Source organism: Esox lucius, chromosome 6 (assembly GCF_011004845.1).
Source record: "Esox lucius isolate fEsoLuc1 chromosome 6, fEsoLuc1.pri, whole genome shotgun sequence".
In the NCBI taxonomy this organism is placed as follows: domain Eukaryota; kingdom Metazoa; phylum Chordata; class Actinopteri; order Esociformes; family Esocidae; genus Esox; species Esox lucius.
In genome coordinates this window covers 31,185,614-31,197,926 of record NC_047574.1, presented here as the reverse complement: position 1 = coordinate 31,197,926, position 12,313 = coordinate 31,185,614, and the positions used below count along the sequence as shown (strand labels likewise).

The 12,313-nt window shown below is 37.2% G+C and overlaps 1 protein-coding gene across 1 annotated transcript in view; it reads right to left on the bottom strand.

Moving 5' to 3' along the window:
• Nucleotides 1-10,529, bottom strand: part of rgra (retinal G protein coupled receptor a) — a 49,944-nt gene extending 39,415 nt beyond the window's left edge. The window contains exons 1-3 of the mRNA XM_010903949.5: nucleotides 10,290-10,529; nucleotides 9,829-9,985; nucleotides 795-916 (exon numbers count right to left, since the gene is read on the bottom strand). Of these exons, the coding sequence (XP_010902251.1) occupies nucleotides 795-916; nucleotides 9,829-9,985; nucleotides 10,290-10,368 (358 nt within the window). The 5' untranslated portion in view covers nucleotides 10,369-10,529. The remainder of the gene's footprint in view (nucleotides 1-794; nucleotides 917-9,828; nucleotides 9,986-10,289) is intronic.
• Nucleotides 10,530-12,313: the final 1,784 nt, after the last annotated feature.

Sequence of the window (12,313 nt, the reverse complement as noted above, 5' to 3'; positions counted from 1 at the left end):
TATTACTTTACTGTTTGCACAGGTAGTCCAGCTCCTTCAGGATGGCACATCCATATATGATGTCGCAAGAATGTTTGCTGTGTCTCCCATACAGTCTCAAGAGCATGGAGGAGATACAAGTAGACAGGCTGTTACATGAGGCCGTTGACGGTTTCCACTGAATGTTTCCATTGACCGTTGTTAAGTAATTTTGTTACTTAACAACGAATTACACAATATACAGTATAGTTCATCGAGCCCCAATGATATGAATACAATAATAATTCATAAGAATTGTGGCTTTGTTTGTTCGAGTGGTCGGGACCAGTGCCTGGGACACACGTGCACTGCAGTGTGATTTTGAATCTGGTCCACTGCTCTTTCCGCAAAACCTCTCCCCTCAATCTTTCCACACTTTCCTGACAAAATATGCCATAGTAATTCCTACAAAGCTACAAATCTTCCTTGGTAGGCAATTGATCTCTTATGAGATGGCTGGATACTTCATAAGGTATGATTGATCTTTTTAACAACATACAGACCTCCTCCTACCTTTTTATTGGCTTTACACAAAACTGTATCTCTTCGACAGAGCCTTACCCAATACCGTATCTCTTTGAAAGAGCCATGTAGATTGGTGACATCCTAACAAATGAACTCTAAAGGCCAGATGGCTTTTAGGATAATGTGAGGCTCCAAGTACAGCCGCACACCAAGACAATTTGGTCTTGTCTAGTGTGTTTTTGTTTGTGGACTTGTTTTTGTGTCTGAAGATGTATGGGACCAAAGAGACCTACACAACTCATAACACTTACTTGTGCAATATTGGTGGTATCTGTCCCATGCGATGGCAGCAATGAAGTGTATGCTGGTGAGAGCCGTCAAAAAACCCTGGAAGCCGTGAGTCTGACATCCATCAGATCCATAGGGCCAGTACCTGTTGAATTAAATTAAAGGCATAGTGGAAAGACAGTGGCCCTCATTCATTAACGCTCTCAGAAAATATCTCAGATTCAAGTGTAGAGTTGTGGACCCAAGAATGCGCTGCACCTGTCTTTAATTACATATAACACACAATCTATGCAAGTGTGGCGATCATAAACCTATAAATTGACAGTTTTCAGCCTAAATATTTGCTTAAAACCTGTAATTAACCAACCATTTGTCCTCCATGAAAACATCAGCACAGTCACTGAATACTCTTTTGCATCTCAGCCCAGAACCAAGGTCCTTAGAAGAGCAATCTTTGCCATTAGGGTAACTGCTCGACCCACAACCACTGGTTAATTTATACTCTGTAGTCAATTTAGGACCTGTTAGCTAATCAAGATTCCAGCCACCGAAATCTTAACACTTTATGATCTCCAAGTATGTCGATACAACAGGCATGAGTGATTTGTTTATTTTATTTGTTTAGCGCTTTACTTACACAAAGGCAATTCAATCATAACAAACACATAAACAACAGAAATGAGAGATAAAAATGCAGCATAAGGTGAAAGGAATAAATCATACATTAATAAGGTTGTGATACATTATTTAAGATTTTGGTATGTTTGTTATGTGGTATATTCCTCTTCTTCTTGTTTTATATTACCTACTGTTATTAGGGGTTCTTCGGTAGGAGAAACCCTTTTGTTCCTGTTATTATTATTATTATTGGCGCCTAAAATGCTTAATAACTCAATGTCCAAGGTAAAATGCTATAAACTAATAATCCACATGTAAAATAATCCACATGTATCTACCATACAGACCCTGCCCCGATTCCTCCACCAGGGGTGCTACAGTACATGATTTATTTTGCTAATTTCAAAATGATGCCATTTCCACCCCATTTGACCTACAGTGCTGATTTTTGTTTTTGTACCTGCTTCATTTCTCATGATGAACAAAAACACATTAATGCAATTGAGTAGTCCTTTGGCATACAGGTGTCTTATACATGCCTCCCTAAAATGTTTTCAGGAATTGAGACAACTTACAAAATGGCAGACAAAATGGCTGATTACTGTACAATATATGTATGCACAATATGCATGTGTGCAATTCTTTATTGGAACAATAACCTATGCACTTCATATTCATTGTGCAACCCTCATATAACACCATTTGCATTTGTTTGTTTATCTCAAAAGACGGCAACATTTTCAAAACAAGCTAATGCTAATGCTAATAAATGCCTTTAAAACTGGTTTTTCTCCTGAACCGTCAGATTTACTCGCCACTATATTTCCAAACCAAGGTTATAATCGTTAACGAACCGAACGACAAAACGAAAACTAGGTGGGAAAAAACATTGTCGTTAACTGAAATAAAAATAAAAACGAGGCATTACAAAAAAACGATAACTAACTAAAACTGTAATGTGTGGTTGACAAAACTAACTAAAATAAAATTATGGAGTAAATGTTCTTAGTTTTCGTCTTTGTCAATGTCTTTCCTTTTTTAACGCTATTTAAAACGCGCCAAGTATTCGCTCAGCTGTGTTTCCTTTCCTTGCTCTGCCTCCGTCTCTCTGTCATTATTAACAAAGGAATTATTTTAACTATCCCTTTCAGATACTTTTTTCAAAAACATTAAAGCAATTCCACTAAATAGCGATCAGATGGCTAAAAACTTAATCTGCATTTTGAGTTCTATCTATTTATGCTCTTGGCAAAGGTCATAACAAAACTAGTGCTAGACATATAAATGTATGATGATTCATGGTTATCACAGGTTTTGAGTGCTAACATCTGTGAATCTGTGCCTTGCTCCAAATATACATATCATAACACTTTGCCCCTAAACAACAGTTTTTGTTGAGTTATTATTACACAATACTTTTTCTGACCTTTTTTAATCTTGCCCCTGACAAATAGCCTAATACCCCTGACACTAAAACTAATAAAAACTAAACTAAAACTAAGCATTTTCAAAAATAAAAACTAAACTAGCAAACCCACTTACTAATTAAAACTAAACTGAATTTGAAAACAAAAAGTCAAAATGAAATACAAATAAAAACTTATAAAAAATGCTAAATTATAATAACCTTGTTCCAGACTCTTGAACCTAGTTGCTATGTCAAAAATTGACTGAACTGTGACTTCACAAAGGCGGCCCTTTATGCTTACTCTAATGACCTAGCATTAATTAACTATTTAGAACCGTTCGAGCTACAGACAGGAAACCAATTTTTTTTGTAGACATTTAGGCTATCCTCAGTTCATATGATGAAACGGTTATTGATTTTACATATTCTAATCAGCGTTAATTAACAATTAGGCTGTATCTTTTGAACCATTCAAGCTACAGACACCAGACCTGTGATTGGCAACACTTTTGAACTTTGAACTATGTCATATGCTAATTCATGCTAAATACCCTCACTTAAAAGTCATACAATATGATTTTCTGTATTTTTGTTTTATATTCCGTCACTCACAGTTGAAGAGTACCTATGACAAAAATAACAGACTTCTACATGCTTTGTAAGTGGGAAAACCTGCAAAATCGGCATTGTATCAAATACTTGTTCTCCCCACTGTATGTATGACAATCATCAGTCCCTCCCCCACCTCATAATATAAAGGGTAGAGAAAAACAATGACATCAACAGGCTACTATCACTGTTAACGGTGTTCAGCAGAAAATCTGACGAAAACATAACATCATGATTAAACACTTCCCCCAAAGTCCATTGATAATTTAAAAAGAATGTGTCCGTATCATGATCCATGTGACAATAACATACAAAAGACTTGTGCATATCCTGTTGCACCGGTGAAATATTCTACCTTTAATAGGGAAATATTCTACCTTTAATAGGGAAGGATTCACTATCCATATACAAACCCGATTCCAAAAAAGTTGGGACACTCTACAAATTGTGAGTAAAAAAGGAATGGAATAATTTACAAATCACAATTTAATTCACAATAGAATATAGATAACATATCGAATGTTGAAAGTGAGACGTTTTGTAATGTCATGCCAAATATTGGCTCATTTTAGATTTCATGAGAGCTACACATTCCAAAAAAGTTGGGACAGGTAGCAATCAGAGGGCGGAAAAGTTAAATGTACAGATAAGGAACAGCTGGAGGACACATTTGAAACTTATTATGTCAATTGGCAACATGATTGGGTATAAAAAGAGCCTCTCAGAGTGGCAGTGTCTCTCAGAAGTCAAGATGGGCAGAGGATCACCAATTCCCCCAATGCTGCGGCGAAATATAGTGGAGCAATATCAGAAAGGAGTTTCTCAGAGAAAAATTGTAAAGAGTTTGAAGTTATCATCATCTACACAGCATAATATCATCCAAAGATTCAGAGAATCTGGAACAATCTCTGTGTGTAAGGGTCAAGAAAACCATACTGGATGCCCGTGATCTTCAGGCCCTCAGACGGCACTGCATCACATACAGGAATGATACTGTAATGGAAATCACAAAATGGGCTCAGGAATACTTCCAGAAAACATTGTCGGTGAACACAATCCACCATGCCATTCGCCATTGCTGGCTAAAACTATATAGGTCAAAAAAGAAGCCGTATCTAAACAGGATCCAGAAGCGCAGGCGTTTTCTCTGGGCCAAGGATCATTTAAAATGGACTGTGGCAAAGTGGAAAAGTGTTCTGTGGTCAGACGAATCAAAATTTGAAGTTCATTTTGGAAAACTGGGACGCCATGTCATCCGGACAAAAGAGGACAAGGACAACCCAAGTTGTTATCAGCGCTCAGTTCAGAAGCCTGCATCTCTGATGGTATGGGCTTGCATGAGTGCGTGTGGCATGGGCAGCCTACACATCTGGAAAGGCACCATCAATGCTGACAGTTATATCCAAGTTCTAGAACAACATCCAGACGTCTTCTCTTTCAGGGAAGACCTTGCATTTTCCGACATGACAATGCCAGACCACATACTGCATCAATTACAATGTCATGGCTGCATAGAAGAAGGATCCGGGTACTGAAATGGCCAGCCTGCAGTCCAGATCTTTCACCCATAGAAAACATTTGGCGCATCATAAAGAGGAAGGTGCGACAAAGAAGACCTATGACAGTTAAGCCACTAGAAGCCTGTATTAGACAAGATTGGGACAACATTCCTATCCATAAACTTGAGCAACTTGTCTCCTCAGTCCCCAGACGTTTGCAGTCTGTTATAAAAAGGAGAGGGGATGCTACACAGTGGTAAACATGGCCTTGTCCCAACATTTTTGAGATGTGTTGATGCCATGAAATTTAAAATCAACCTATTTTTCCTTTAAAGTGATACATTTTCTCAGTTTAAACATTTGATATGTCATCTATGTTGTATTCTGAATAAAATATAGAAATTTGAAACCTCCACATCATTGCATTCTCTTTTTATTCACAATCTGTATGTATATATACCGTATTGGTCCGAATATAAGAAGTTTTTTGCCCTGGAAATATGTCTGAAAACGTGGCCTCGTCTTATATTCAGCGTCTATACATATACTTGATGATGGATCCATGTTCTCATTCTGTTTACACCAAATTCTGACTCTACCATCTGAATGTCTCAACAGAAATCGAGACTCATCAGACCAGGCAACATTCTTCCAGTCTTCAACTGTCCAATTTTGGTGAGCTTGTGCAAATTGTAGCCTCTTTTTCCTATTTGTAGTGGAGATGAGTGGTACCCGGTGGGGTCTTCTGCTGTTGTAGTCCATCCGCCTCAAGGTTGTGCGTGTTGTGACTTCACAAATGCTTTGCTGCATACCTCGATTGTAACGAGTGGTTATTTCAGTCAAAGTTGCTCTTCTATCAGCTTGAATCAGTCGGCCCATTCTCCTCTGACCTCTAGCATCAACAAGGCATTTTCGACCACAGGACTGCCGCATACTGCATGTTTTTCCCTTTTCACACCATTCTTTGTAAACCCTAGAAATGGTTGTGCGTGAAAATCCCAGTAACTGAGCAGATTGTGAAATACTCAGACCGGCCCGTCTGGCACCAACAACCATGCCACGCTCAAAATTGCATTCTGACATTCAGTTTGGAGTTCAGGAGATTGTCTTGACCAGGACCACACCCCTAAATGCATTGAAGCAACTGCCATGTGATTGGTTGATTAGATAATTGCATTAATGAGAAATTGAACAGGTGTTCCTAATAATCCTTTAGGTGAGTGTACATCCACAACCACAATCTGTAAAATGAGTGTTCCCTTCCTGACTGAAGTGCGCTGTCAATCCCAACTAGCTTACAGTGCAGCAGCCTGAAAGATGGAGAGACACACTAATCATTGTTTAAAAATTGTAAACATACAAATGTAGGGTTTTTGTACACTGTCGAGTAGGGATTGACCGATATGGATTTTTTTGGCGTCAGTGCCGATATCGAATGTGTATGACTTGGGGGGCCGATGGCCGATAATACCATAATATTTGAAAATGTGGATATTACACAAAACGTCTTTTTACTTATAAAACCGGAAATGTGATTCAACAGTTTATTTTATTAACAAAAATTTGTTAATCTGGGCAAATAAACTTGGTATTTCAACTTCCTCACACTGATAAGGATGCACCATTCATTATAATATGTGTGTCTTTTACTAAGAATACCCAGCAAATAAAAAGGATATTTTGACAGAATTCAGGAATAGAGTCCTATTGCAAAATTAGAGGACAAGGAATTTTTTTTATTTTATAAAGGTCCATTTTCAGCTTTGTAATTGTATAGAATACAATACTGTTTGATAAAGTTATGGGAAAGATATGCTGCTTTAAAAGTTGATAATCTGCTCTACTTAGTTCTGGAAAAAAAGCCCTGAAAGAGTCACACTTGCCAGAGAGCTGGTCTTTGTTTACGTCCATTCAGCGTAGTCCACACCCTCTTAGGCCCAGCATCACCCAGCTATTTAAGTATTCAAATGAGGACACTCTGACCTTGTGCTAAACTGGTCTGGTTAGTCTCTAATAAACACATACTTTATCAAACCAAATTAAATTAAATGCAATTGATACATCTGGTAGAAACAGTACAGTGAAAGGTAAAGGGGCTTAGCAGCAGGATTCATAATCAATAGTAGCAGCAATGTAAGGGCAGATAGTTTGAGTGCAGGTGGACAGCCACTGAGCCGTTTAGCAGTCTTACTGTACTGATGGACTTGGGTTGTCCACATCTCTTTTTTTGTCTACTCATAATAGCTGGTCATAGTCACACACACACCTGGATGAATGACTGGTCAATCCGGTATCAAATTACCGAAATAAGTGACTTGCACACTTTTGTGAAGACAATGGAAACATAACAATAGCACGGCATAATCAACTCTCCCCTGAAACACACGAGCTATCTACATTGACGGTTCAGCTAGAAAGCCAACATACAAGAAATGTTACAGAATCATTTACTAAAGTATAGCTAATCATCAGGCAAAGCTAGCTACCCAATGACCAAACTAGACACAAGGAAATGTTAGCTAGCTGGTAAGTTAACATCATTACCTAGCCAGCTAACGTTAACAGTAACGTCAGTAGCTATAGCTAGATAACTAGCAATGCAAATGATTTTGACAACTTTCTGAATAGGAATTCTGTAACTAGTTAGCAAACATTAGACTTACCCGTATACATGTAGGAATGTTACACGGCAGACGGAAACAACGGCAGCTACATTTAGGGAAGTGATTGAGAGCTCTAGCAATGCGTTCGCACTTGTCCATGTTTGAAATTCCTGGGATCGCAATGATACTGACCAAGTCCCGTTATAATTGACTTGATAGACCAACCAGAACTCAGTATGTCAGCATGTCCAGCCCCTTGATTATCTCAGCCAATACAGATTTTCTATTTTTTTCTCGCTGGTTAAAAAGGGTTTGAATTTTACATTTTGTACAAGTACAGTACAACGAAATGAAGTCTAACCAGAAGTGCAAAATGTAGGTGTTTTAAAACTTTTGACCGGTAGTGTATGTTACTTGCAAAAGTACTCTATTACTGTGCTGTGGCTGTTTCCAGTTCGCATTGGATTAAATAAATTGTATTGTAATGCAATCTTTTTTAAACATTGTTATTATATTATTCAGTATACAAATGAATTAATTGGATCCATTCTTCCATCAATTAATCTGCCCTCACAGAGTTGTTTTTCCATGGCTTCACAAAAAAACTTGAAATATATTAAACCAGAATATACCTCAATATTCTACATTGTTTACCTAATAACAGTGTATAATTTATACTGCACTATAAACATGACCTTGTGAGTGTAGATGGCATCACAGAACTTCTGACTGAGATTTCAACCATTAGTGCAAAACCTGCCTTTAGTGAGGATCACATTAAAATCTGCACATGCTAGAGTCTATAGAGATTAAACAGATGTCGTTCTTGACAAGAAACCATATTTTTGCAAGCTGCATGAATCTAAGATTATGTAACACATCACAATTATGGTTTGTTCACTTTGAAGTGAATATCTGATGAACTAATAAAAAAAAAATTCTGTAGTTGTGGTTGAAGAGTTTAATTATAAAATTTGCCCAGGAATGAACTTGTAACCATGAAAGTGGAAATAAATTAATTAATACATGTAGATGATATTGGAGGTGTGGCTTAATTTCTCAAAATGTAAAACAATGACTGTTTATCAATTCCAAGTACACTAAGAATGTACTTGAGAAGAACTTTCTTGCCAAGCGTCCTTGCGAGAACTGTCTTGCGAGATCGCGAAGACAGAGAACGCATCTATCTGGATTGAGAAGCATGTGTACTTGGCTATTGCGCAATACCCCTCCATCTCCTCAGTAGTCCCCAAATGAAATATTAATTTGAAGATTACCGGCAGAAGGTCGTATGGAGACTATAGCCATAATCATATGATATATTGTATATATTTTTTTTTTAAAGTGAATATCAACTCCAATTCAAAAAAAGCTGTCCTTCTCTACCAGTACTGTAATTTCTTAACTTAGCTAATGTTAACTAGCCTCTCCACTGTACTGAATAACGTTAGCTAGCTGATCGAAAAGTCGGAGCAAAATTATAAATTAGTCATTTCTTAAATAAAATAAGCAAATATTCCGCGACTGCAATGCCCATTTCTCTCTTTTTTTTTATTCAGATGCTGATTTACAGGTACCGTTTACCTGAAATAAGAAAAGTTACAACTTATTACAGTTGTGGACTTTTTCATGCTCCCCTGAGATCTTGAAATGACTTTTTGGATATCAGATGCATTCTCGCTGAACAAGTCACCAACCCATGCATCCTCGATAAAAGAGGCGGATAAAATACACATCCGGGCATTTTAGGCGTTCTTGGTAACTTGCATTCGTTGGATTAGGACCGTACTTGGGCCATGAAAGATGATGTCAAAAGAGTTCACAAGAACACAAGTATGGACAAAAACGCGTATTGATAAACGGCCAATATGGACTCCATACAGTTTCACAGCAACTGTATCATTTTGAATATTGACTCCAACATATACAAATATCCAAAATGTATTCAATATATTAAGTGTAATTGGTTTATTTAACCATTTTGAATTATTAAAGCATATTAGTGTTTAGATATTCACTGTAAACTATAATCTCATTTTTGGGCGCATTTGGTTGTTGGTCTGGGAATTAGATTATTTAAGCCCTAACACCCGTTTATATTTGCCTCGGCAGGTTTAGTTCTAAACAGCGCTAAGGTGAGATAATTCGTTTGAAATGGATACTGCTGTCTCGATAGAGACGCGTTGCGCAGTATTTGCGTTCAAAGACTATGCCACATTTGTTCATTCATGGTATTTCGCCAAAAGTTGTAATGTTAGTGTAAGCAGAACGTAAATATGTGGATAAAATGGGATAGTTTAGGCTATGCAGCGTCACTCACCTCAGAAAACTGGAGAAGGCAGCAATGGTTGCGTTCGCAGATATTCCCATATCAGCCAATGCCAAACTAAATACAAGAAAATTGCTGGGCGTTCGAAGTTCTCTTATTTTGAGGAAAGCAGCGACTGTCACAGCATTCAGAAAAAATCCCAGCAGACCTGTGTGGTGACATAGCACATAATACGCTAAGCAGTGGCTGTGCGCATAGCCCCAGAACATAATAGCAGACACGTTTTAATGCCACGAATAATAATAATGTTAGTTCCGTACTACTAATTTGAAATTCTGGCATTTATCAGACTGTTTTCATTCATATTGCATATTACCTAATGCTGAAACCGCTTCTCGCCATTAGAGCGTTAACACACCACCACCCCATGACCACGGAACATCAAGTCTAAGTGCTATAGCCTACGGTTGGAAAGTATTTCTCCATGAATTCCATCATATAACACATCTCACCCTCCACGAGCAGGCAAGATCCCAAAGAGAACACATCGAAGTCCGAGAAGCCATCCGGTAAAGGGTAGGAAGTCACCATATTTAATGTGATTCTCTTTACACAAATTAGAGGAGCAATTACAGACCTACCCAACCAGTGTCCGCTCGCTATATGATATGACTCAAACCAAACAAAACCAGATTTTAAAGGGGAATTTCATCTGAAATAGAATGCATATAATTATGTAAAGCTCCCCCTCTTTTGCCCCAATCCGCACAAGAATGTCTTAATGAACATACCCCCGGCTCACCCACGTATTTACAAACTAGCCTTTGTGTCTCTACCCGAAGTGTTATTATAGGACACTTTCGGTGTTGTGCTCTGTTTTGCTGGTGCAAGTCCACAGGTGTCCCTGAAAGGATGTTGACCACCACTCATAAAAAGTACATGTTTTAGTTGGTTTTTCATTTTGTCCCAGCATAGGGAACACTTTATAGGCTGTAGAACTAATCTCTTTGAATAACCATTTGAACCACCGCTTAGTGTGCGAGGCGTCTTTATTATTTGCTTTGTCTCTGAAAGTGTTAAAGTATCAGTTATCAGCTTTTATTTTGGTTCATAGATAAGTTTATGTTTTAATATAGAGTTGTATCTATGTAGCTTTCCTGAACAAGTCACATACAATTATTGGATATTACAATGAAAGTGCTATTTGATTGATTAATTGATTGATGGAGCTAGTATGGAATTATTTTTGGTGGAGTGGGAAAATGAATGTTGTGCATCCAGAGAGGAGCGCTCAGTAATGAGTAGAAAAACAGATGGTTTAACTTTGCTTACATATTCTGGCTTGTGCTTTGGGCAGACAGAGAAGCTAACCAGCTCAGAAGGATGTGACAGCTGCAACACCCACAGGGCACATCAACCAAGCTATGGTACACATGCAAAAATATAACCACAACTTACAGTCATGGGCATGAATAATGTGACAGCTAGAGTGACCATGTACAACCCACTAAGGCTACACACATTTTATAAAATAGATCTACCCAGCCAAAAAGACTAAACAAACAGATAAATAATAAAAGCATTCCATCTGAATCACGGAAAGTAAATCCCAATCGTTACAATACAAAAGAAATTTCCAAATAAAAATGAACAAGTTCTGACATGATTTTTCTTAGTCTTATTGTTTTACATCACAAGAACCTGGAATTTTAACAGGGGTGTGTAGACTTTTTATATCCACTGTACACTTGTCAGAATTATATAAATGATGATATATAATAAAACAATAGGCCTAATTCATTTGATCAAGTTATTTTAAAAGAAAAGACAAACTCACAATCTTTCCATAGACCATATGTTGCTATTTCACTACCGAGCAAAGTGTGGATAGAGAAGGAACCTTGCATTGTACAAGTGAAGAGGAAACATGAACAGATGAGCAAAGACATAAATCATTTATAATGATAACCCTGTTTTATCAATAATTTATAAATGCATTAACTTACAGTGTGTACTGTAATTTGTTCATGTTAACACAGAACATAAAATCATGTTGTTTTTGTAGGAAAACACATATTTTACTGCCATTTGTTGATGTTGATACAGTACATGCATTCATGTAGCTAGTTTTCATGAACAATAAGCTCTGTAATATAAACTATTCATAAGATAATTTAATTTGTTAATATGATTACACTGGGTTAACCATTATTAATAAGGTAGGCTATATAATGATACTTTCAAATCATTTATTTATATTAACTAATGGTGCGAAACCATTTATAAATATTTTATTGCCACCCTGTGGGTCATTAGTTAGTCATTGTTATTGTGGGATAATTCACCACTTAGGGGTACACAAAATAATTAACTAATGGTGAAGTATCAGTTATAAATAGTTTATAGCTACAAATGGGTTATTAGTTAGTCCTTGGTACTTTAAAAAGGCCCCATCAAAACTGAGATCCCTGTGGATGACTAAGGAAACATAAATTAAAGAGAAATTGTAGAAAGGCAGGTCCATTATGATATTTTG